Raw genomic sequence first — 24,233 nt, 5'->3', positions numbered from 1 at the left:
TAACATGCTGTAAATGAATAAGAGTTAGCAACACTTATAAGCAGCCGCGGGCCGTGGAGGGAGTTACGGTGAGGCAGGGAGGCGGGGAGGGGGAGAAGCAGGGTGGAGAATACAAGTACACATATTATCAGTAGCAAAATTACCAGCATAGTTACTAGTACATAAAAAGCGAATGGTGACAGTATGTTAACATGCTGTAAATGAATAAGAGTTAGCAACACTTATAAGCAGCCGCGGGCCGTGGAGGGAGTTACGGTGGGGTAGGGAGGCGGGGAGGGGGAGGGGCAAGGTAGAGAGGGCTCCACCCTGCTTCTCCCCCTCCCCGCCTCCCTGCCTCACCGTAACTCCCTCCACGGCCCGCAGCTGCTTATATCTCACCCTCCCTAATACACATATTATATTATTTGCTAAGAAGGTCTCTTTGTGTTGGTTTAGGGCGTGCCCATACTTTACTGTCTTAGATTTGAAGGAATCACATCAGCATACACCAGCTCTCTCTTCATGTGAACCGCATCAACTGTTGTGTATGTGTGTTCGGCAAAGCAATATAAAACCCGCCTCATGCCCAGAATTGGCATAAGTTGCACTTATGTTATGAGTATGAAGTCGTGGAGATCAGACCTCATAACAATTCTGTATCGTGTTGTTCTTGAAACTTTAGCACTCGCTGTACAGATATAGTTTAACAAGCAAAGCAGATAGTAGAGCAATAACATATTATTCTCATGTAAACCACGATGAACTACTAGGTGGAAAGCTAAAGCAACAACTAAGTGTCGTGTGCAGAAGTTGCAAAAAAGGAAAAATGGCGTTTAAACCGGTAATGAGCCCATGCGCCCAAGCTAACTTAACACGGTGTAAAGATATCCAGGACCTAGATGACACCTCCCCATGATCCGGAAACGAACTGAATAAGATAATAGAAGTGCCATCTCATGAGAGCAGATTGCAAGTTTATATGTGGACGGTCCGCAAGGTAAAGCATTAAAAACTAGGAAAATTTAATGCTAAAGAAAAATAAAACAGCCAAGTACTTTATCGAGTCTTAAGCCAATAGGCAAGGTAAATAATAAAAACTTGACAAATAAGTCAATGAATTGTCAATGAAATGCTAGTACTCAGCATATCAAACATGAAAAAGGTCTATGACATAACTGTGTATGCAAAATAAGCTGCAACAGCCTCCAATAGGAAGTCACCGTCTTCATCCGAAAACAGTTCAGCCATCCAATTTAAAAGCGGAAAAGAACATACGTGCTCTCCCAGCACCGGATCCTCTATCACCATCAGAGGACAGCTCGGTGGGTTTTCAAGAAAGCTCTGTTCCAAGAAAGACTGTGCTGCCGCCAGTAAATTCCAGGGACCAAGTAGTCCATGCATCAATGCCACAGCCATAATCCTTTCGCCAGGACAAACCAACTCGTGAGTAATGATAGGAGTCATCAGCTGATTAAAGTCGACGTCAGGAGAAACCGGTCCGCAGAGACACAAATCAATGGCCCAATCGAAATCACAGGTCAGGCAGTGAAATACAGGCTGGACACAGGTGAAGTAGGAGAATCGAAAAGATAATCCATATGCCGTGCTTAATATCGCCAACGGCATTGTGCCATAATATTCTAGCATGCGATTGCGGAACAGTGTCAGCAGCTGCAGGGTGGGAGGTTGCATAGGAGGGACATCCATATTTAAAAATGTAAAAAAGCACAAGAGCGTCCGCTGGTAATGCAAGTAAAAATGCCAATCCACGAACCAGAGTGGAGAAAATAGAATGAAAGGAAGCAGGGATGACTCCAAAGATTTTCTCAAATGAAGTCACGAGACCACTGGTAACAACTTTAAAAAAGTGCGCCAGGGCCTTTGTGGAGGATGCGTTAAAGATAGTCGGAACCATCTTGCTGAAATTGAAAGGCAAATCTGAATTGAAAAGGGTCTGCACCTCTGTACGGGTGTTCGCTATGTGAAGCACGAAAGTTTCACGGGCCGAACTCAAGGCCACCTCTCTCTGAGACAAAAGAGCTCTTATTCTTGCCATGCCGTTGAAATCTGTCCCAAGGTTGGTATTTGTGGCCAGATTGAAAACTCCCTATGTTCATGTGTGGGAGGAAATAGAACATTTCTGCAGCAAATAACCCGTTCAATTACTGTTACGATAAAAGGAATACTTTTAATTAACTCAGAACAATCTTCATTATTGAGCATCAAATAACTACCATTTTCCAACAACTTGAACGTGGGGATGATAGCAGGAACTGGCGTGCCTTGCAACACGCAAGCCATATTTGGTCGGTGTTTGTTGCATGAACCGTGTAACTGTATGTGCCTACACATTAGTGAATGATCTGGCGTCTCAGTGCATTCCTCTCCATTCAGATAAACTTCTTGATCATCTTTGAAACATCTGTATGTGTATGGAAGCGACCAGACCTCATGAAGAAAAGCACTACCTAAAGGTTCATAACGACCTATTGGTATATATTTCATACAATTTGAAAACTTATATAAAGCAAAAGGCAGCGTTATTAAACCGTGGATAAGGCACGTTGCCAAAAAACCCGCAATCCTCTGCTGATGATGTCACTGAGCATGTCATGAATGATGTAATATGTGACATCATCAGCAGTGGATTACGGGTAATAGTATCTCTAGTTTACTCCCCTATAGCTGTCTTTCTTTTAACATAAGTGTCTGTTTCCTTCCCTTATACTTACTGTTTTTGGTTCGCTTCCGGTTCGCGTACCGGCGAGCGAACTGGGAAGCGAACTAAGAGAAATAGAGGTTGGCACAGTTCCAAATATTGTACCAATTTTTTAATAACGGGGAGGTAGTTCTGAAAAGAACTTTTTTTTTATTGTTTTTGTTGTTTTATTTTTTTTTTTATTTTTTTTCGGAACATTTTTTTACTTTTTTTGAATTTTTCTGAACAGTTTTATATTTTTTTGGGTTTTTCTTGGAGGGGGCAATGAAAACGATTCATTGTAAAGGGCTCAACAGGAGCAACAAAACAAAAAAAGAAGTATTTATTATTTTGGGCGTTTCGTACAAACTTGCATATGATAGTCAATAGCTCTGTTGATCAGAGTGATGCTTCTTTCTCCGTAGGAAATGAATCCATCGCAAAATACGCAGATGTGTTTTACTTCACCAAATTTCATTTGTATATTTGGCACCATCTCCCTGCCCTCTGGTCCCGTTACTTCCGGTACAACAGATCTTCTGGCCATAATAGGGAGATTATCTAGGTCGTTCCGAAACTGTGCAGCACTGTAGTTGTTAGGATGCCACCTAGTCATATGGCGATGCATTGTGTAGTTTCCGAAACTGTATTTTTTCTCGGTTCCTCTGGACAGTCTATCTTGACATATAAGGCAAGTTACGTATCTTGCATTTACTTTTTTCTGACCTTTGGGAATTTTAAAAAATTGCCAAATGAAGTTTTCTTTCCGGTGAGACGTCCTGGGCTACTCAGGCAAAAACTGCCTCTCTTCGTGCTCGTCGTCCTGTTCCTCTTCTTCCTCTTCTTGTTGAATTATAACTTGAGCAGGTGGTCCACTCTTCCTTGGATGTGGTGGAGGTGGTGGGGAAGCACCAGCTGAAGCTACTAAAGAAGCCATTGCTCAGTGATCACAAAGGGTCTTTCTCTCACAATGATGAAAGTCAGAGTGAGGAAAGAAGGAGGGATTTTCATCATTTGGGAAAAACAAGAGTTCTCAACCAATCAAAAGTGTTAATTTTAGATTATATGACCTAGTCTTACATCATTAGGAAACCAAAAGTGAAATGAACCAATGAAAAGTGTTATTACCAAGTCACATGACTTGCTGTGTTTACGTTAAGCGCTTTGCAGGGCCTCCCGGTTTGCTTCCAGAAACCTGCGCTTTGCGACTCGCTTCGCGTACCAGTTCGCTAACGTAGCACGTCATATGACGTATCACGCGACAACGTGAAACGTCATGCGGACGGGAGGCGTCACGATGTTGTTTTCTAACGCGGCACTTGCGGTAAAGAAACGTTTACCGGCTCGCGGTCTATTTCGCGGCATCAAGGTCAGCTAACGGGAAGCTTCCCGATTCGCGAAGCGGGAACGAAGAAAAAAAAATATTTAAAAAAAAAATTATTCATAAACATATAAAATATATTTTTGGATTTAAAGAAGAATACATTTTACAGCTACAGATATTAGCTGTTAAAAAAACAATGAAATTCACAGAAAAAACCATAGGTTATAGACCATATATAGTTAGGAATTAGCATTTACAAAACCTTGAAAATTCACTGAAAAAACCATAGGTTATAGACCATATATAGTTAGGAATTAGCATTTAGAAAACCTTATTTTACTCACACAAAACCATTGAAATTCCATATATAGTTAGTTGCACTAACTATATATCGCGCACCCGCAATCCACTGCTGATGATGTCACATATTACATCATTCATGACATGGTCAGTGACATCACTGATGACATCACTGATGACATCTCAAATGACATCACTGATGACATCACTGATGACATCTCAAATGACATCACTGATGACATCATGACACACCAATACCAGTTACTACATACGCACTCACTGATTCCTACGTCTACACACACATTCACTTATTCACCCATACAATCACTCATACATACAGTCACTCATTATTACAACACTATCATATGCACTCATACACCTAGTCAGTCCTGTGAAGAATCAATCACACTTCGATTTCCTCATCTATACAGTTAAACACAGAACACCATACTTTTCACACATATACTAACACATACTTACTCTCTTATACAATCACTGATACAAGTACACATTGATATGCACAGAGTCACACACCTCCCAGCCAGCCACACACACACTCAGTCTTCCATACATCCACTCATTCTTCAATATGTAAAACATATTTAAACTTTACAAAAACACACAGACACTAGATGATGTCATCAGTGATGTCATTTGAGATGTCATCAGTGATGTCATCAGTGATGTCATCAGTGATGTCATTTGAGATGTCATCAGTGATGTCATCAGTGATGTCACTGACCATGTCATGAATGATGTAATATGTGACATCATCAGCAGTGGATTGCGGGTGCGCGATATATAGTTAGTGCAACTAACTATATATGGAATTTCAATGGTTTTGTGTGAGTAAAATAAGGTTTTCTAAATGCTAATTCCTAACTATATATGGTCTATAACCTATGGTTTTTTCAGTGAATTTTCAAGGTTTTGTAAATGCTAATTCCTAACTATATATGGTCTATAACCTATGGTTTTTTCTGTGAATATATATATATATAAAATCATGACCGGCATCTGATTTAGCATACCGTTTTCATCAAGCCTGCCGGTATGTTCTACAGATGTAATCTATTCGTTGCATCACTATAGTTAAAAGTGGGGTTTAGATGTATATGTGAAATGTGATTGAGTTTGTAATTGCACGAGTGGGAATGTTTGGTTAGGTTGAAGACCAAAGGGAATACTAATTTTCCTTTATAGTTTTTTTAAAAATATACTTTCAGCCATGCTGCACAGCAACTGTACTACTGTGCAACATGGCTATAAAAAACATTGACAAAGCCGATAGATCTCACTTAGGCAACACTTGTTGGCTCATTTTCTTCTTGAGGGCCTGTGCATGGGTTGTATTATTCACAAGCTGCGTGATCTGTTGAGGTGGATCACTATTGTTACTGGTCGTGCTGGGTACATGAATTACAGTGCTTTATTTAAACATGACCAAATACTTCATTGGATCGCAATTCACGTTTGTGGATCAGCGCACGTGTCATGTTATTTACAATTTAAGCTGTAAAGGGAGGCATCGGCTGACCTAAGTGTGCAGACAAGTTTGCTTCGTTACACAAACACCAGGAGCGCTCCCGTTTGCATGGTAAGGGGCAGCAGGCAGTGTTTACTGCCAGCCGAGGAGGTCTGTTCCGGAGGGGCAGGTTTCTACTTACGGGAAAAGGTGTCTTTTGGGTTACAAATGAAGTTTCAATTGCAGTATGACAACAAACCGAGCATCTCAGAGGATGCCATGCACACTGCAGAGCTCACGGTTCTGCATACAGCCCTCACAGACACACTGTAGTAGTAAACTCCGTGGCAGTAAACTGCCATGTCTGCATACCGCACTCTAGTAACCATATTGCTCTGGACGGTATCTGTAGTGGTCTCTATGTATGACCCTGGAGTCCCTCCTGAACCATATTGCAAAATGAATATGGGCACCACCACTAACTAGTACCTGTGCACACAGAGGGATGGAGGAGACGCACATGAGCAAAGAAAGGGCAACAGGAGTGAGAAGGACGAATGGGGCGGGGGTGGGGGGGGTTTGTACACAAAAGATAAAGATGGAAGACAAGCATTCTCGTAACGTGCTTAAACAAATAGAAAAAGTATCGCCTGAAAAAAGCAAGCAGTCAAGGACACAGTAATGTGTCTGCACTCCGGCTGGGCGTGGCCGACCGAGCAGCGTAATGGTCGCCTAAAGCGCGAGCTCCGCCGGCTGCCGCACTTTATCCTACAAAAATCCTGCTGTTTCGTGTGCTACCCGAAGATAACTGCACACTACTGCTGTCCGAAGGTCTGGGGCAGACTTGTCGAAAATTTGAGGGCCCAGGGATATACGTGGACGTCGCAGCTGCCTCCGACTGGGTGCGCCGACACGCTATCCGCTACCTGTGGAACTCTGATTGGGCATCCTGCGAAAGGCGAGACCGAGGCTTGACAGGCCTGCCCGCGGCGGAGCCTGGGAGTGCGGGGTAAGGAGAGCGCCCGAGCCGATTAGACCAGCTACACCTTGCAGCGGCTCGTGACCGCGATTGCACGGCTCATCCAGCACTCCTGCACCAGCGGGCTGACCTAGTCTTGCGGGCCGTTCCCTGCTGAGACCGCCATCTTGGGACGAGCCTCGGCGCCACGTGGTGCGGCCGGAAAAGACGCTTACCCGTGAAACTCCTGATCGGGCTGGCCCACACCGACACTGATATATTTTGTGGCGGCGCCTGGAGTGGTGCTAAAATCCAGCCTCGTGGATACACTTTAGCCGCTGCTTAAAGCTGAGCTCGTAAATACCAGGGATCCCTTGGCGCCATATTGCTCTTCCCCCCCGGCGGACACTGCCCGGGCGCGAGTCATGGGTAAAGGCGACACTAGACAACCGAGGCTGACATTTGAGCAGAAAAAACAGCTCAAGCCCTCCGAGCCGGACCCCATGGCATCGGGGAATTCACCCCAAAGATCACTCCCTGAAGAAGACGTCGCTGCGCTGATGATGGAGGTGCGCTCCAGCTTAAAAAGCATTGACGCCAAGTTAGACGCCATGACCGCTCAGCTTGAAAATGTACGCTCCCAAGTTGCCACACACGAGACGCGTATTGATAGCCTGGAGAATAGACACACTGAATGCTGCGAGTTTCAGCAGGCCACTAAATCGCACATTAATGCCATGGAGAAGAAAATTGAAACGCTATGCGCAAAGGCGGATGATTTGGAGGCGCGCTCCAGGCGCTGTAACATCCGGATCACAGGAATTCCGGAGACCACGGCAATGGGGAAAATGGAAACCTATGTTACGGACCTGCTGCACGAACTATTTGACCCACACCTGTCGCCGGTGTTCACTGTCGAACGAGCTCACAGATCGCTGACACAGAAACCACCGACTGGAGCAGCGCCGCGACCGATCCTAGCGAAACTCCTCAACTACCAAGACAGGGACCTGATCCTACGGTTGGCTCGAGAAAAGGGAAAGATCACGCACAAGGGAAATAACATCTCCTTTTATCCTGATTTTACACCCTTGGTGCAGGCTGCCCGTAAAGAATTCTTGCCCGCCAAAAAACTGTTGATGCAAGCAGAAATCCTTATTCCCTCTTGTACCCTGCCGAGCTCAGAATTCACCATGATGGCACCATGCACCATTTCATTGATGCGAAGTCGGCTTTGAAATTTGCCAAGCACATAAGTGGGCCCAGAAACAAGCGGAAAGCTCCAACCGAGATGACAGCGGAGGGCCAGCTAAGTGACAATGATTGACATGTTGTGCAATATTGGGTTGTTGTTCCTAATCAAGCCGCCTAACCAGTAAGGTTCTGCGGAGAGTTATTATTCAGTAGCCTGCTGTGGGATTGACCTTACACGACATCCCGGGGTCCACTTGCTAACTACTCCTTACACTTATGTTTGACTGTACCAAGACTGAGTAGGTTATGTTGGTGGCGAAACGGCACCGAATTGCGTGGCCACCCTGTGTAAACGGGGGTGTACGCTCGTGTTGCCACGCCCTCGAGGGGTATCTCCCACTTTTCACATGTTCTACTGTTCAGACGCCCTAGGCGTGTTTGGGGGGGTATTGACACAACCTAATTGGGGGGTTGATGTGGGTGGTGGGAGGCGTTGGGACCGGGGTTGTTTGGCTGATTGTCGATGCTGCATCTATACACCTATGTCAAAAGCGAAGAAGGGTCATGGGAGAGGTCACATTCCTTACGTTTATGTCTTTATAGTCGAAGTACAATGGGAGTAACTAAAATTCTTACCTGGAATATTCGGGGCCTAGGAGACTGCAGAAAGGCCAGGCTAATGCACGGTTTTCTACTCAGGCACAACATAAGACATATGCTTCCTACAGGAAACGCACATCAACTCCACCTGCTCACCTAGGCTCAAACATTCTAGATGGGTAGCTGCATACTCGGCTATCTTTTCAAACTATGCTAGAGGTGTCACGATCCTTATAAGGAGGGGCCTAGATTGGAGGGAACATACTGGGTCTTCTGATAAAGAGGGGAGATATGTGATTGTACATGGGTCGCTCTTAGGGAAAAATTTTGTTTTTACTGCTGTGTATGGTCCAAATGTTGACGACCCCGAGTTCTTCAGAGAACTCTGGGCGCAGATTGCGATTCTAGACTGCCAAACGATTATTTGGGGTGGAGACTTTAATGTAGTCCTGGACGATTCCATGGACAGACAAGGCCTGTCCCGGACACTGCACCCACACGCTACTGCTGCACTACATGACATCATAGATGAAGGCTCCCTAATTGACGTTTGGCGATCCCGCAATACACAAACAAGAGTGGGCATGTGCATCACAGCGCACCATGCGGCTTGGTCCAGGTTGGATTTTTGGCTAGTGTCCAGGGACGTGGCTACGTGGACAATGAATGTGGACGTTATGGCACACTCCCTTTCGGATCATGCCCCTTGTCTCTTAGAACTCGAAATACCTGGGGCCCCCACTAGAGCCTTCTCCTGGCGCCTCCCACCACATGCGCTCCAAGATGCGGTATTCACTGAAGAAATCAGGCAGGACATCATAGACTACTTTGCTACTAACGAGGGTTCTGTGGACACAGAGTCGGTCCTGTGGGACGCCTTCAAAGTTGTCATTAGGGGGCAGTGTATTGCGAGGAAGGCTGGAGTGTTGAAGGCCATCAGGCACACCTTAGCTGGGCTAGAGGGCGAACTGAAGCACCTTGATAAATCGTTTTGTACTAACCCCACCCCGGACTTGGCCTCCCAAGTGAAAGCAAAATTACTTGAATTCGCTGAGGAAGCTCAACGTGAGGTCAAGTTCTGGGGCAAACAAGCTGAGGCTCGGCGCTATGGGGAAGGAGATAGGCCTAGTAGAACCCTAGCTAGGATGCTCAACGCTACACCTGCACCCACCCATGTACACTCCATCATAGATTCGGAGGGGTCTGAGAAAATAGGCCATGAGGAAATTTTGCGAGCATTCACTGACTACTACTCGACTCTGTACACGTCTAAGCATACGGCATCGGTCGATGACCTGCTGGCGTTCTTAGAGTCCTATGGAATAGTCTGGTTCAATAATGCACACAGGAAACATATGGAATTGCCAGTTACAGTGCAAGATATCGTTAAAACGATAAAAGCCCTGCCTTCGAACAAGGCTCCAGGTCCAGATGGGCTCACGGCGGCCTTTTATAAAGCGTATGTTGATGAGTTAGCCCCCAAGATGCACTCGGTCTTTGCTGAGGCCCTTGAGAAGGGAGTACTACCTGAGTCAATGAGAGAGGCCCTTATCATCCCCCTGCTAAAACCGGACAAGGACAGCTGCCAGCTTGATTCCTATAGACCCCTATCGCTCATAAATGTGGACGTGAAAATATATGCAAAAATAATAGCGGACCGTCTCCAACCCCTCCTCCCCATGATTGCTCTCCCGGACCGGTCGGGATTCATACCTGGCCGCGCCACCTCGCATAACCTCAGAACTGTCTTTTCAGTGCTCCATTATTTGCATCCCGATGTCCAAGCTGCGGTGGTGTTCTTAGACGCCACGAAGGCGTTTGACTCCCTAGAATGGCCTTACCTCTTCACCATACTGGAACGCATGGGGTTCAGCCCGTTGTTTATAAACCAAATCAAGCTACTATACACTGCACCCCGAGCCAGAGTGAGAGTTAATGGCATGGTGTCTGACCCATTTGCGATCTCGAGGGGCACGAGGCAGGGCTGCCCCTTGTCCCCGTTGTTGTTCGCGATAGCTATGGAACCGCTAGCGGCCAGAGTCAGACAACACCACATCGCCAGAGGTATTGGGTTTAGCTCCCGCAGCCTGCTCATTTCCCTCTATGCCGACGACGTCACTCTTTATGTGGGCAATCCGACTGAGAACCTTAACCCACTCCTGAGAGAATTTGTCAGATTCGGAGGCCTCTCAGGCATCTCCATCAACTGGTCCAAATAGGTCATCTTCCCGCTGACTGATAACACTCTGGAAGTGCACTCGGACTACCCACTGCGCTGGGAGTCGGATGAGGTGAAATATCTGGGGATCTGGATTAGTCGCAAACTCCAGGACATCTGGACCCTAAACTTTGGCAGAGCCATTTCCTGGCTTGAAAGCAAAATAGCCCTATGGTCAAAGCTCCCGCTTTCGTTGGCGGGCAGGATTGCACTCACAAAAATGATTGCACTCCCCAAATTCCTATACCTCTTTGCAAACATACCAATCCCGTTGACTAACCACTTCTTTGCCTGCCTGCGCTCCCACCTATTGACACTGATATGGACGGGGGGTCAAGCAAGAGTCTCGTGGGCATTACTAACGCTGCCGCTGCGACAGGGAGGCATGGGTGCGCCCGATATGCGACTGTATGCACTTTGCGCGCAAGCCCAATACCTCCACTTCTGGGCCTACCCTACACCCTATCAGCCGCATGTGGCCGTAGAACTGGATATGGTGGCGCCGACACCCCTGAGTGTGGCGTTGTACTGCAAAGCCCCTAGAGCCACTCAGGACATTGACTCGGCCAACATGCTCCGATGGTCGTGGAGAGAGTTACAGAAGAGAGCAGGCCTACCCCTGCTATATGCGCCCGCCATCCCCATTAGACAGAATCCCATACTCCCCTGCCTGACAGAGAGTGGCGGGGACATTACAGTGGCAGGGTCCTCTTTACGTACTTTTGCTGACCTCTACCCAGATGGTACTTTTCTCGCCCTACCAACTCAGGACGACGCTCAGCCACTGACATTCAAAGATAGATTTGCACACCATAAACTGAAAGCCGCATGCAGGGCACTCAGTGACAATTTCCCTAGTGAGCCCCCACAACTCCTTGCCTTACAAAACATTTTGGGCAGGGCATCCCGCAAGAAACTTGTAACACGCCTATACAATTCAATGCAGGAACAGTCCCCAATAATAACGCCTAAGTCACTACAGTGGTGGAATGACGACCTAGAGAACCCTTTAACTGAGGAACAGTGGACATTTTGCTGTAGGCAACTGCTGGAGCTCTCCCCAAACTACAAGTTGCGCCTCATACATTTCAAGTTCCTCCACAGAGTCTATCGCACCCCAATAGCACTACACAAGATGGGTATTAAGGAGGATGATCAATGCTGGAAATGTGGGGAGGAGGGAGCTTCGTTTCTGCACATAGCCTGGCTCTGCCCGGCGCTGTTTGAATACTGGACTGCAGTGTTTGATGCTATAAACCAGATACTGCGCAGAACTGATTCCCCTTCCCCGCTACTGGGGCTCCTGGGTTGGGTGACTGAAACCGTGCCCACACACCTCAAGCTACATGCCATACTGTTGCTATATGCTAAGCGCCAGGTGGCCATGAAGTGGGGGCGTAAAACTCGTCCTAAATTTGCGGACTGGATCACTGACGTGACATATGGTCACACGCAATTAACTACCTACTGGGAGCTGATGCCTTCTGCCTCCAGACCAAGAGACATTTGGGAACCTTTTTTGCAATGGTCTCGGAGCAGAGCTGAGTCCCCCCAGTCCGTGCCGGTTGACCTGGTTGATTAACCCTGCCATACTGAAACGCAACATCTGATCTATTGTGATGTGTCCCCTATGTCGCTACTACTTGGGGTGGAGAGGTTGTGCAGTGCGCTTGGCCTTGGAGGCTCTCGCTGCCCAAGGGCGCCGCACGCTGCTGCTAGCGGCGCTGAGCGAACTCCTACGCTTGTCCTCTGACACGTATTGTATATCGACTGCTTGTGCCCTGACCCTATACGCTCTTTATTTGCCTTATTTCCAACTGCCTGGTGTATGCTTTGCTTTTGCATTTTTATATTTTATGCTCTGATGACAGCCTAAGTTGTTTCCTGTTGAAACGAAAATTAACAAAACTCTTATCCTTATGTATTACATAGCACTACTGTCACCACAACTTGTGGATCTTGTATACATAAATGTGAATGCATTCTATTTGTGCTTTTTTCTGATGTGCAATTGCTAATAAACACATTTAAAAAAAAAAAAACTATATCATATACATTACCATGTAAAAATGTATTAAAATTTCGTCTGTGAAAAAAAAAAAATGTATGCGTCTGCACTCCAGGTGAGGAACAAATACAAGAAGAGGAAGGAAAGCCCACACAAGTCAACGAATAAGAAGCAAGCAAATGTGAGCCACGATTAAGTCAAAACAATGCTAAGCAATGGGCGGGCTCTAGGCCCACTAGTTTCTACACTTGCGCTAACTAGTGGGCATCGACCTAAAAAGGAATGCAAGAGGAGGGGGGGTAAACAAAAAAAGAAGCTGGCCAAATGCAAAGCCTTGTGAACACGGAAGGAAAGGATCAGAAGACTGCCCTGCCCTAGACACGGAGTCGAAGTGCTGAAAAAGGTAGGAGACGAACCAGGAGCGTGCAGACAAGGAAACCTCAATGAAGGCAGAATACCAAACAGAGTGGCCCACTATGTCAAGAGCAGCAGGCGGGTCCAGAAGGAGGAAAGGAGAATAATGTCAGTAAATTAGCGAGTTATCTAAAGATATGAAGGCCACTTTCAGGGAGCAGTCCGCCTAGAGAAAGAGGAAAGGAAACTGTGTATAGTATGCACTCAGGTAGCATTGAATGAGAAGGAAAATGAGAGATGACAGAGGTAGAAGAAAAGGAATGTTAAAGAGTTGTGTTATTTTAAGAATGGGGAGAATAGTAAGAAATTTGAAGGGGTGGGCGAATGTGCCAGAAGAAATTGAGTGATTAAAGATAGAGAAGAGGGAACAGAGTGCAAGGATAAAAGAGAGTAGAACAGAACCAAGAGGATGAGAAGGAGAAGAGGGAAGGTTAGTCCTACCCGAGACAAAGATGGAGATCACCTTGAGAAAAAGGAAAGATTTGGAGTAAAGTTAAGAACGGTTTTCAGAAAGTAAGAATTGAATATTAGAAATCAGAGTAATGCTACTGGATTAAAAATTCTGTTGGTATCAATGGCATCGAGTGAGGTAGTACTGACATTCCATCCTGGCGTTGTGAGCCTGCAATTGGATAATGGGTATCAAATTGTGCTCGACAGTGAAAATATTGACTGAAAGAAGTTGTGACACTCCCACTCTCTGGTGGAACCAAACATGGATGGGTACTGAAGAAAGAAGTTAATCGACTGAGCAAGATAGAAGAGCAATAGTAATGTCGTAAATTGCCTATCAGAACAAAATGTATTTATTCATTTTTACTAATTATTTATATATTTAGACAAAAGTAGGATTATTGGAAACATGAGGAAACACTGATATGTTTATGTTTACAAACTAAAGTGGTAAATGCAATTCAAAACTACTTGACCAAGAGACAGATGTTATCCAACTCTACATAACAGCTGCTAGTACCTACCACCAAATTACAACCTCAAACTAATAACCGTCACATAAACCTTGCTGCTTATTTAGTAGTACGCCCAGTGCTCAGGTACTTCTATGGGTAATTGTGCGGCCCCAACTTATGCAAATACATTTATGCACAGATTTGAACTGGATCATATTTTGAGTCAGGAGATATGGCAACAAAATGTAATCCTCTATAAACGGTACACCGACGACATATTTCTACTATGGAAAGGATCTGAAAATTCTTTGACTAAGGCCCTACAAGAGTTAAATACCATCAACACCAGAATCCAATTCACGTTTAACATCAGTAAGGAGAAAATATCATTTTTGGATGTGTTAATTACTAATGTGAACAACAACCTAGTGACAAGTGTATTCACAAAAAGCACGGACAAAAAAAATCTGTTACATTATAACAGCTTCCCCCAATCATCATTGAAAAATCACCTACCATTCTCACAGTTACTTAGGATCAAAAGAATTACTTCAACACATGAACTACACATCAAACATAAGAATGACACTTTAATGAAATTCAAGAAGAGGGGATATCCACAATCCATCCTAGAATCTGCAGCAGATTGTGCAGATAAATTACAGAGACAACACTTGTTAACTTCACAATCCAAATCGGATGAACAAAGACAAGTATTTGTATCAAAATTTTCGACAAGAAGTCACCTAATCAAGAAGGCGATCACGAGAAACTGGCCATTATTGGCACTTGAAGAGGATTTTAAAGGACTGTTCACCAAAATGCCAATATTTGCGTATAAAAGGACAAAAAATTTGAAAGAATTAATAAAGACCCCTAAGAAAGTAGCCACAATAAGGTACACTGGAACTCTTCCTTGCCATAACTGCGGAAATTGTTTAGCCATAATCAAAGGTAACACTATCAACCATCCCACCAAGGGAACACCTGTAAATTTGAAAGTATCTGGCACTTGTGATACAAGCAACGTAATATATATGCTGAGATGCCCCTGTGGACTCTCCTATGTGGGCAAGACACAGAGAAAGATTAAAACCAGACTCATAGAACATAAGAGCAACATTAGGTTAAAAAACCTGAAATCTACCATAGCAACTCATTTTGCAGACGCCAATCACAATGTATCTCAGCTAAAATAGTGCATTCTTGAAGTTGTCAACATCCTACCAGGAAGAGATAACCACACGAATCTACTAAAACGAGAAATACACCGGATGAACTTCTTATGTACCTTACAGCCGAAGGGGCTCAACGAACGATTAGATTTTAGTTGTTATTTGTAATGCAACATGGACATTAGATTGATCTATGATATAATGTACTTTTGATGGACTGTAATGATGATGTTACTTGCTACATTTGAGTATATGTGCTCATTTATTTTATTAGCCGTATTGTATTAGACTTTTTTAGGCGATTTTGCCTTTTATGTTTTGACATATAGTCTCTGTGCTATGCTTGTTTTAAATTGAGGGTGTCTCCCCATCATACTACACTAATATGGTGTTTAAGACATCAGGTACACACAACGATTACATTATAGGAATGCGATTTTATTGGCAGGACGTCGGTAAGCGTTAAGGCTTAACGACCCAAAAAAAACTAGAATAGGATATATTGTGCAGATACAGTCGATATAGACGATAGTCCGCCTTTAGTGTTTACGCTTTACACCACGTGATCGGCACACACACGGAAGCGTTATAGAGCATAGAGAAAGACCATAGAGTCAGTTGAGAAAAAACGCCACACGCCAGAATACGAAAAGGAGTTCGAGGAAGAGAGAGGTCCGCACAGAGCGGGTAAGCTACTTGTCAGCTTAGATTAGATATTGGTATCGGAGTGCAATGATTAACACTAGCGTGTATTCACGAATTAGACATTCACGAATAATTTTATGGATTGCAGATACACGTGTGACAATCGGACATGCATTTAGGAAGTACGCTTACTCTGGAGGAGTACTAAGGTTAGTGTAGTACTGGATTTAAAAAGGTTCGACTATGTTTATGTGTATAATAACTATGATGTAATATGCAGGGCAATAAGGTGTACACGAGTGTGGTGACCAGACTAAATACTTAACACTATGGGGAGACAAGATGATAGGATGTACAGTGATTACACTTCAGCTTTGACGACTAAGAATATGTACTACATTGTTTTCAGATTAGAAGTCCCCTGAGGAAGAGCGCAGCTCGAAATGCATCGGGCATAAAAAATGTGAGATTTAAACTCATAAAGGAATGTTATGATTGAAATAACAAGCAAGAAAAAGAAATAAATGCAACTTTATTCATGAACAATATTTGAATTAACCTTTTTGACTACATTGAGGAAACAGTGCCAACGGAGTGCGATTGTGTTGTGAATCTTGTGGTCAAGAAACACGCATCCATAATTGTCAAGCAACTCTATGCTCAGAGAGAGTATACACATTCAGCACCACTGAACTAGTTACAATTTGAGTACCATTTTGAACATTCATACACCTAAGGAGTGCGGGACCACAACGTATTTGGTTTCATTATTTAGTAGTGAACCCATCATTCAAGATTCAAGTTAAACTCTGGAGGACAGGAAGACCAGATCAATATAACATCAACTCGGGTAAAATTAAACCTCACCGAATCGATTCCCTTGTCCTTCTTTCCAATGTTGATCTTTACCAGTTAGAACTCATTCGTTTCTGTATTTACTCTTTTTGTGCCCAATGGCCCCATTGTTTTTTTTTTACAGTACCCTATTCACTTTTCTCTGTCAATATTTAGAATTATCCCAACCTCAATCGTTTTCCTTCACTTCCAATTTTTACTTGACATTATAATAAAAGAATATAGTGAGCCGCCGTTAGTAAAGATGTGTGAAGACAATGTGGAAAAAAGGTTTTCACATTTTGCAAAAGTTATCTTCCTTTCAATATTTTTACACTTCACTGACTTGGGTTGGGAAATACATTTCTCTTTTCTGCAAGCTCAATTCAGTATACATCAGCTCTTCATTTGAGCTCATGAATTTACGTTTTTGTTCAGCACAGGCAAGCACTATGATCGGTCAATGATTATGGGGAATGCACAGTGGCTCGGATGCTCATGACTTAACCCTCACATCTAGTAAGTGCAAACATTCCAGTCTCAGACAAAAACATATTCCTAATTGACAGAACAGAAGACATGCAAAAATTATTTTTGTGCCGCATGAGACACTAATATTCAATGGCATGAGACGTTAGGATTTGACACAGTCTTGCAAAAGCAGAATAAAAAAACAAACAGTCCTGTAAGTACCAACCTCATATATCAGGAAAACCTTTGCTCCTACATAGATCCCCATTCGAGTGACAGCACGAACAGCAGCATTCATACCTAGAAAACCGAAAGATGTTAATCACTAATTAGCCAAGCACAACAAACCTTTTCTTTACACTTGTTCATATAATGTCCCCCTGCCCTTTTTACAATTCACTAAGAAGTAGATCTTGCTAGCTTAGTAATGCCCAGGATTAGGAAAAATAAAATGACACATTAGGATCATGTTCTATGATCCAAATGTTATTTGACTGCGGGTTCATCCCTTTTCTGTTGCTGAAATATGGTACTGCTGAATGAGGTTCAAAGGTATCAATCAGGTTACTATGCGATGGTCTCTTTCTGGAGAGCTTTTTTTAGGTTTCGCCCTGGGCGTTGGCAACTGCGTAGCAGTTGCCCCGCGCACGGCAAAACCTCTTGATTCTACATATGTACTTTGGTTCAGCCTCTGTCTACCATTGGCTAGCTCCATAAATGGAGGCTAGCCATTGGGAGACAGAGGCTGCCAATCACGCTTTCTCGTGAAAACGCGATTCGGGGGCATTTCTGGGACTTTTTTTAAGTCCCGCCCCTTTGTCCCGGGCCGCGCTGTCATTGGCTGCCGGCCCGGGACCTGACTTGTTCCATGTTGGGGCTCGGGGGTCTGTCCACGGCGCAATCTTGACATTAAAATCTGTTTATTTGTTTATCTTCTCGGTGGTGGCAGAAGGAAAGAAAGACACGGGCCTCTTAAAAGAAAGAAAACAGACTGGTCGAGTCCTGGGCCTCTTTTCATCTGGGTAACACACGATCCCCTATCTTTAAGAGCAATGCCGCCTGGGGCAGGAAGGGGGGCCACAGCCCCCAACATTCAGGAGTCAAACAGAGGAGCCCGGGGGCGGGGTTCAGAATCAGGGCCAGCCCCGGCCTCCCCCCATTACATGTCCGGGGTGGGCTGCGGTCTGGTTCCCGGTGCCCCGTGCTCCCCGGTGCCCCGTGCTCCCTCATGTGTGACACCTTCAGCCAGCCATAACTTTAGCCGACAAAGCTTTTTTTTAAGCCAGTAGCTTAACCGGAACTACAATTACCAGAATGCACCATGCGTGCTTCACAGAGCATGGGCTGACTGAAGACCACTCGCCAGACTCGCACATGAAGCTAGCTCGGCTCGGCTCGAAGTGCTGTTGTAACCGCGAGATCATACCGAGCCGACCTTTCCTGTGGCGTCTGCCTTCCTCAACCCGCTGTTTGGTGTTGTGGCGTTGTGGCCTGAGATGCCAGGTTCGAATCTCGGCGTCCGCTCAACATCATGTGATTCTGGGCAAATCACTTCATCTCCCCATGGCTGTAAGCAATGCATGGATGGTTGTGTAATGAACTGTCTGATACCCACGTAAAGCGCTCAATACCTGGGGTCCAGGTTGTGCTGTTTTTTTTTTTTTTTTTTAAATGCAGAAGAATGCACGGAGGTTAAAAAAACAGAAACCTACTTACTGGCTGTTTGTACAGAGTGAAACCAGAAAACCTGGACAGACACCTGCTTCCTTGCTTAAATTGTGTGATTTTAGGCAAATATTGTTTGTTACCAAATCTCTTTTTTGTTCGTCCTCACGCATGAAAGCCCCAGCGAATATGTGAGTTCAGACTACCATTTTTGTAGAAAACTATCACTATTAATAAATGCTTCTCAGAGCAGTCCTATAACGTGCCCTGTTAATGTCAGATCGTCCATGCGTTAAAGAAATACATTTTGTGAACTTTGAAGACTCGTTATCATATTTTCCGTGGTTTGTTGTATTTGTACACGTGGTTTATGGTGGGGTGTACATATTTTCAGGGCTCGGCTCGTGCACGGCTCTAAGATACGAGCCAGGCCCTTGGCTCGGCTCGCCCTGTTCATTTGTTGGCTTGCCCACCTCTATTCTGCACACACATTGTTTCAGAAAGAGGCACAGCGCCTCTTCAGCGGCGGTAGGCGCTATATAAATACAATGTAAATGAACATTTGGTGTTGGCAGCTAGGCATGCATCACCCCGCCCCCTCCCTCTCAGACCAGCCCTCCCCACTCCCACCCGGTGAGTGGAGTGTGAGGGACAGACCTGACTGTTGAGAGACAGGAACGAAGTAGTCCGCGCCGGTCAGATGTTTCCGCCTGGGCCTGGAAATCAGAATTGACCCTCCTGGAGGAGGGGCGGGGGGCACGGCTGCCATCCCGGGGGTGCTCTCACCGGGGGGGTGGGCAGGGGGGACCCTGAATACACACAGGTGAAAGCACAGGGCACGAACACCAAGTTGTTAAGTTGTTGCTGTCTCCTCACTTTGCTGGTACCTAGACATGCCATGTTGCCCCCAATGTGCATGTGTCACGGGGGGGGGGTAGGAGGGTGGAGAGAGACCACCCACGGCGCTAGCTGCTGTGAAGAGCAGTGAGCAGATGGCCCCTCCGAGTTCTCTCTCACTGTATCTCCCGCCTGTGCCTCAAAACAAATAAAATACAGAATGTGACCTCGTGAAATATAACTGGTTCTCATGTAAAGCGCTCCACTCCCGTCGGATCGAGCCCGCGCTATATGAATCGACAAGAAATAAATTAATTATTGCTAATGGGGATTGTTCAATCATGTGATTCTCACGAGTTACGGGACATAGGGTAATCTGACAAGAGGCTACTGTCAAAGTCGACAAGAAGGGGTGAAAGGGCGGATGATGGCATGGGGGGGCACTAGTAGCAAAAAAGGAAGGGGGTGGGGCGGCAATTTTAAGTAGCAGAAAATACATTAATATTACAAAGGAAACGAAAAATGTCTAGAAAGGGAGTAGGGTGGTTGGTGTCCAGGTGTTTCCACATTCCATAAAACCGTAGGAACCCTTACCCCCTCTTTAATTTTTTTTTTTTTTAAAGTACATGCCGTTGTTCTATTTTTCAGAGCGGATAATTGCGTCTTCATTTTTTTATTTCGTTACATTTTACCACAGTAAATACTGCAATTACAGCTTTTCCCTCTGTAAGGTTCTTGTAGTTCACGTTTCGGGAAAATCTATTCAATCATTTGCTGCACTTCTGTGAATCCGCTGCAAGTAGTCCCTGTCGGAGTTTCCCGACCTTGACTTGTCCTTCGTTTGCAACTCACATTTCAGACATGCGGACGGAGCCTCTGACCTGTTTCACCAGGGGTTACCAAACGAACACAATTGTGTAAAATTGGTTCACGCATTAGAGTTGTGCATGTTAGTGAACTGCAGGTTGCACTCTGAGTTAAATGTCCCTATTTAGGCAGATCAAGCCGGGGGATAACATTCCTCTGTAAACTAGGACTGCTGTGTTTCATGCCTGTGTTTTTCTCATTTAGATTCATGAATGGTACTGTTAGGTGGAGGGTAACTTCTGAATGTCGAGAAACTAAACGTGCCGTTGTATTTGTTCTGTACATTTCAAAGTATGTTCCAGGCCATTCCCCCATCGTTCTGACTGAAGAAAAAAATACAGAACATACTATAGGACAGTTTTCAGTGTAATTTAATACACCGAGAGGCATTGTTTTTAAAATAGGTTAAAATAGTTATACATGATTCCTATTTATCAATTTGGATAGAGTTCTCAAGAGGGGTGTGTACAGTTGCAATTCTGTAAGGTATTCATAATTTTACAATTTTGTAAAATTGCTTAGTTATGAATTTTCAAGAAAACTAGTTACCCCTCTCGTGAATTTCTCAATTTTGGGAAGAAACATTTTTTGCAGAAAAATTAATATATATACATTGTTTGATCAAATTAAGTGACCTGATGACCACGGTGCCTTCTTTTTTTCCTGTACTCAGATTGTGGCCGGTGGGAATTGGGCCTCTGATGTTGTGAGTTGTATGTTGGGTTGGGTCTTCCAGGCCCTGCAAGTTCCCCCAAGGGTGGGCATTCACTTCAACTGAGATACTTTGTGGTGAATCTGCTGTGGTTCAAGGTGGCTCTGGGTGTGTGTGGCTGGCTCTGGGTGTGTGTGTGTGGCTGGCTCTGGGGGTGTGTGTGTGGCTGGCTCTGGGTGTGTGTGTGTGGCTGGCTCTGGGTGTGTGTGTGTGGCTGGCTCTGGGTGTGTGTGTGTGGCTGGCTCTGGGGGGGTGTGTGGTAGTAATTGCTGTCTGCTGAGCTCGTCTGTAGGGTACAATAGGTATCACATTTGCGAGAGATTAAGCTAATGGCAATGTAAAGGACAATGCCATTTATTTATCTGTTTTCAAAACCAACCATAAATACAAATTTTGTCATTTACAATGCCAATAGCTCGAACTTTTCCAAAGGCGAAACCATTGCATTGTAAATGCTGGTTTGCTTGTGAAACGTCATTCCCATCTATGTTCTATACTAGGACTGCCTTGTCCAAGACTGGAGAATTAAGCTGTTCAGACTTCTTTTGCCCACATGTGGGGCCGCCCGGTAATTTTGACTCTTAAGTGTGTCTGTAAGCTTGGTTGAGCAGTAGATTAATTCGATTTCATAAATATTCAAGGGCAGAATCCTCTGTCTGGTTTCTTGCAAATGGCTGCAAACACAGTGATCTGGGCTCCTATTCTATTCCTTTTTTTTTTTTGCAATAGTCATTTGATTGTACAATACATGTTTTTAGAAGTGCAATATAGTCAGCTGGCTTGAGTACTTGGGAGCCTGTTGCCGTACATATTCGGTTAGTGTGCAGCCTCATCAAACCCATATGGATAAAATATTCTAACTCAAAACAGGTAAAAGTTAGAGCAACTGCTCAATATTTCTGTAAACCGGAAGACGTTTCAAAAAACTGAGTGCAAACTTTGGAGTAGAGTGCATCCTTGATGGTGCATAGGTTTTCTTGCCCCTTTAACTACTGTACCCTACAAAAAAACAGGCTGCCTCACAAAGTCCTTGCTGGACATCAAGCAGAAGAATCACTTTTCATCCATTAACTTCTTTTCTAACAGATTCTATCGTCTTTCCACAGCTCTTCTTGAATATTTTCCAGGAAGAGCGCATTTGAAGTATATTGAAATAGTAGTCAAGGGTAGCCGTCCGCTCCAGAGTCACTTTGCGACCCATAGTTGAGTCGACAACATTACTACAGCTGGTACTACCCGTGTTGAGGAGCTCAGTTCCAACTTAATTTTCTTGGCCATACAGAAGTAAAAAAAATGACAAAAAATGATTACTTGCATCTAACGTGGAGGAGGCAGAAGATGGGAGATCATGAAACTGAAGGAAGGCACTGCACCTTTAAGAGGGGTAATTTGCTTGTCATGACAAAGATACTTCTCACAAATTCCTATTTTTTCTAAATTATTCCTATAAAATAACAATACTTAATAAGATGACATGGTGTTCAGAAAAAAACAGGCCCTAAACCAGATTAAGCAACAAAACTACACCCTAAAAGCATGCCACCCAATAGCTTAATCCAGATACTACAATCGTAAACAAGCATATTCTTTTTGATGTTTCTCTAATAGAAACAATGTTCATGATCTAATTAACAAATTACGACACAATCTTAATGCATGAAAAAGTCCATAAGGATAGTACTTGCTCAGAAACAGTAGTTTAATTAGGGATGGCGCTACAGTACTGCAAACAACTGACTATCTCTTCTTCCGCATTCATCTCAACAGGAAAAGTAGAAGCTAAGAGCCCTTTTTGATGCCAGTCTATAGATCCTCTTCTGAAACTTGGAAGCATGCAGAGAAGGCAAAATAACACCAGAATTTAGGATCTTCTGTTGCAGCTGAGGATCACAAGAAGGTTTAGTGCTCAAGGTCAGAGAAGACCATGCAGTTGAAGACTGTACGGTAGTTGAGCAAACAGAGGTTCATTACCTGTCCGGACAGTAATGATAACCACGTGAAACAATGTTTCCACAAAACAATTTAAGGCTATCTGAAAGCAATGACTGAAGAACAAACCCCCCCAAATTACTCACAGATTCAAATCAGAACCCTGATACTGGGTGTTGGTGCAGCCAGATAAAAGAATTTGAGAACTGCATATCCAGCCAAAAACTGAATTAAGAAACTTGTTCTGGCGTGTTCTCACAGAGACAATACTAAGTAACCTATTGTTGAACCCATACCAACCTCAGCTGAGGCCACTGATGCCACAAACTCCAAACTGAAGGAGGGAATAAGTGCATCTGCCCTTTACTATACCACCACACAAAGAAAATGACGTGAACAATCCAACGGAATACACAGATTTATTGTTAAATCCGGTGAACTGCAAAGTAGCTTTCAGGACAAATCAGTATAGTCCCACTGGACAGACCACAGCCTTTCGGCACTTAAAAATGTGACCCAAGATGCTGAGATTCACGTTAACACTTTCCATTCGTACTGTGGGAGAGCGCTATGGCTCCTTAGGCGCTTCATTGGAGTAGAAATGCTGAGGTAGAGGCAGGTCAGATACCACATATGCTTAGCACAACTTACAGTGATTAGAATTATGGCCTCAGAAAAAGCTCAATTGTGTTTAACAGCGAGATAAATGGTAACAATGGCAAACATTGAAAGGAGGCTTTTGTGAACTGTCAGGTCAACAGAGACCCAAGCCAGAGGAAATAAATGAACAAACTATTTTTTTCAGTTATTGTTTTGTGCAGAAGCTAATCTAGTACCAGATGTCCATTCTGCAGGTGCAAACTTTCCATTCTTAAAATTACCCGATTGGCGATCACAAAACAGCCTTCTGCAACGTACTAAACCCATTTTGTGAGTTGGAAAAGCATTTCCAATGTGTAAAAAAGGTTTACTGACACATTCGAAATTGCAATTAAGCAGTGGCATGAAAAGGGATGTCCCATGCCTAATTGT

At 44.3% G+C, this 24,233-nt stretch overlaps 1 protein-coding gene across 1 annotated transcript in view; it reads right to left on the bottom strand.

The window, feature by feature from the left end:
• LOC144822694 (ATP-dependent 6-phosphofructokinase, liver type) overlaps positions 1-24,233 on the bottom strand; it is a 312,409-nt gene that overhangs the window by 268,322 nt on the left and 19,854 nt on the right. Inside the window, exon 2 of the mRNA XM_078680480.1 lies at positions 17,418-17,491. Within this exon, the coding sequence (XP_078536606.1) occupies positions 17,418-17,491 (74 nt within the window). The remainder of the gene's footprint in view (positions 1-17,417; positions 17,492-24,233) is intronic.

This window comes from Lissotriton helveticus, chromosome 3_1 (genome assembly GCF_964261635.1).
Source record: "Lissotriton helveticus chromosome 3_1, aLisHel1.1, whole genome shotgun sequence".
NCBI lineage: Eukaryota > Metazoa > Chordata > Amphibia > Caudata > Salamandridae > Lissotriton > Lissotriton helveticus.
This window is presented reverse-complemented; position numbering and strand designations above follow the sequence as displayed.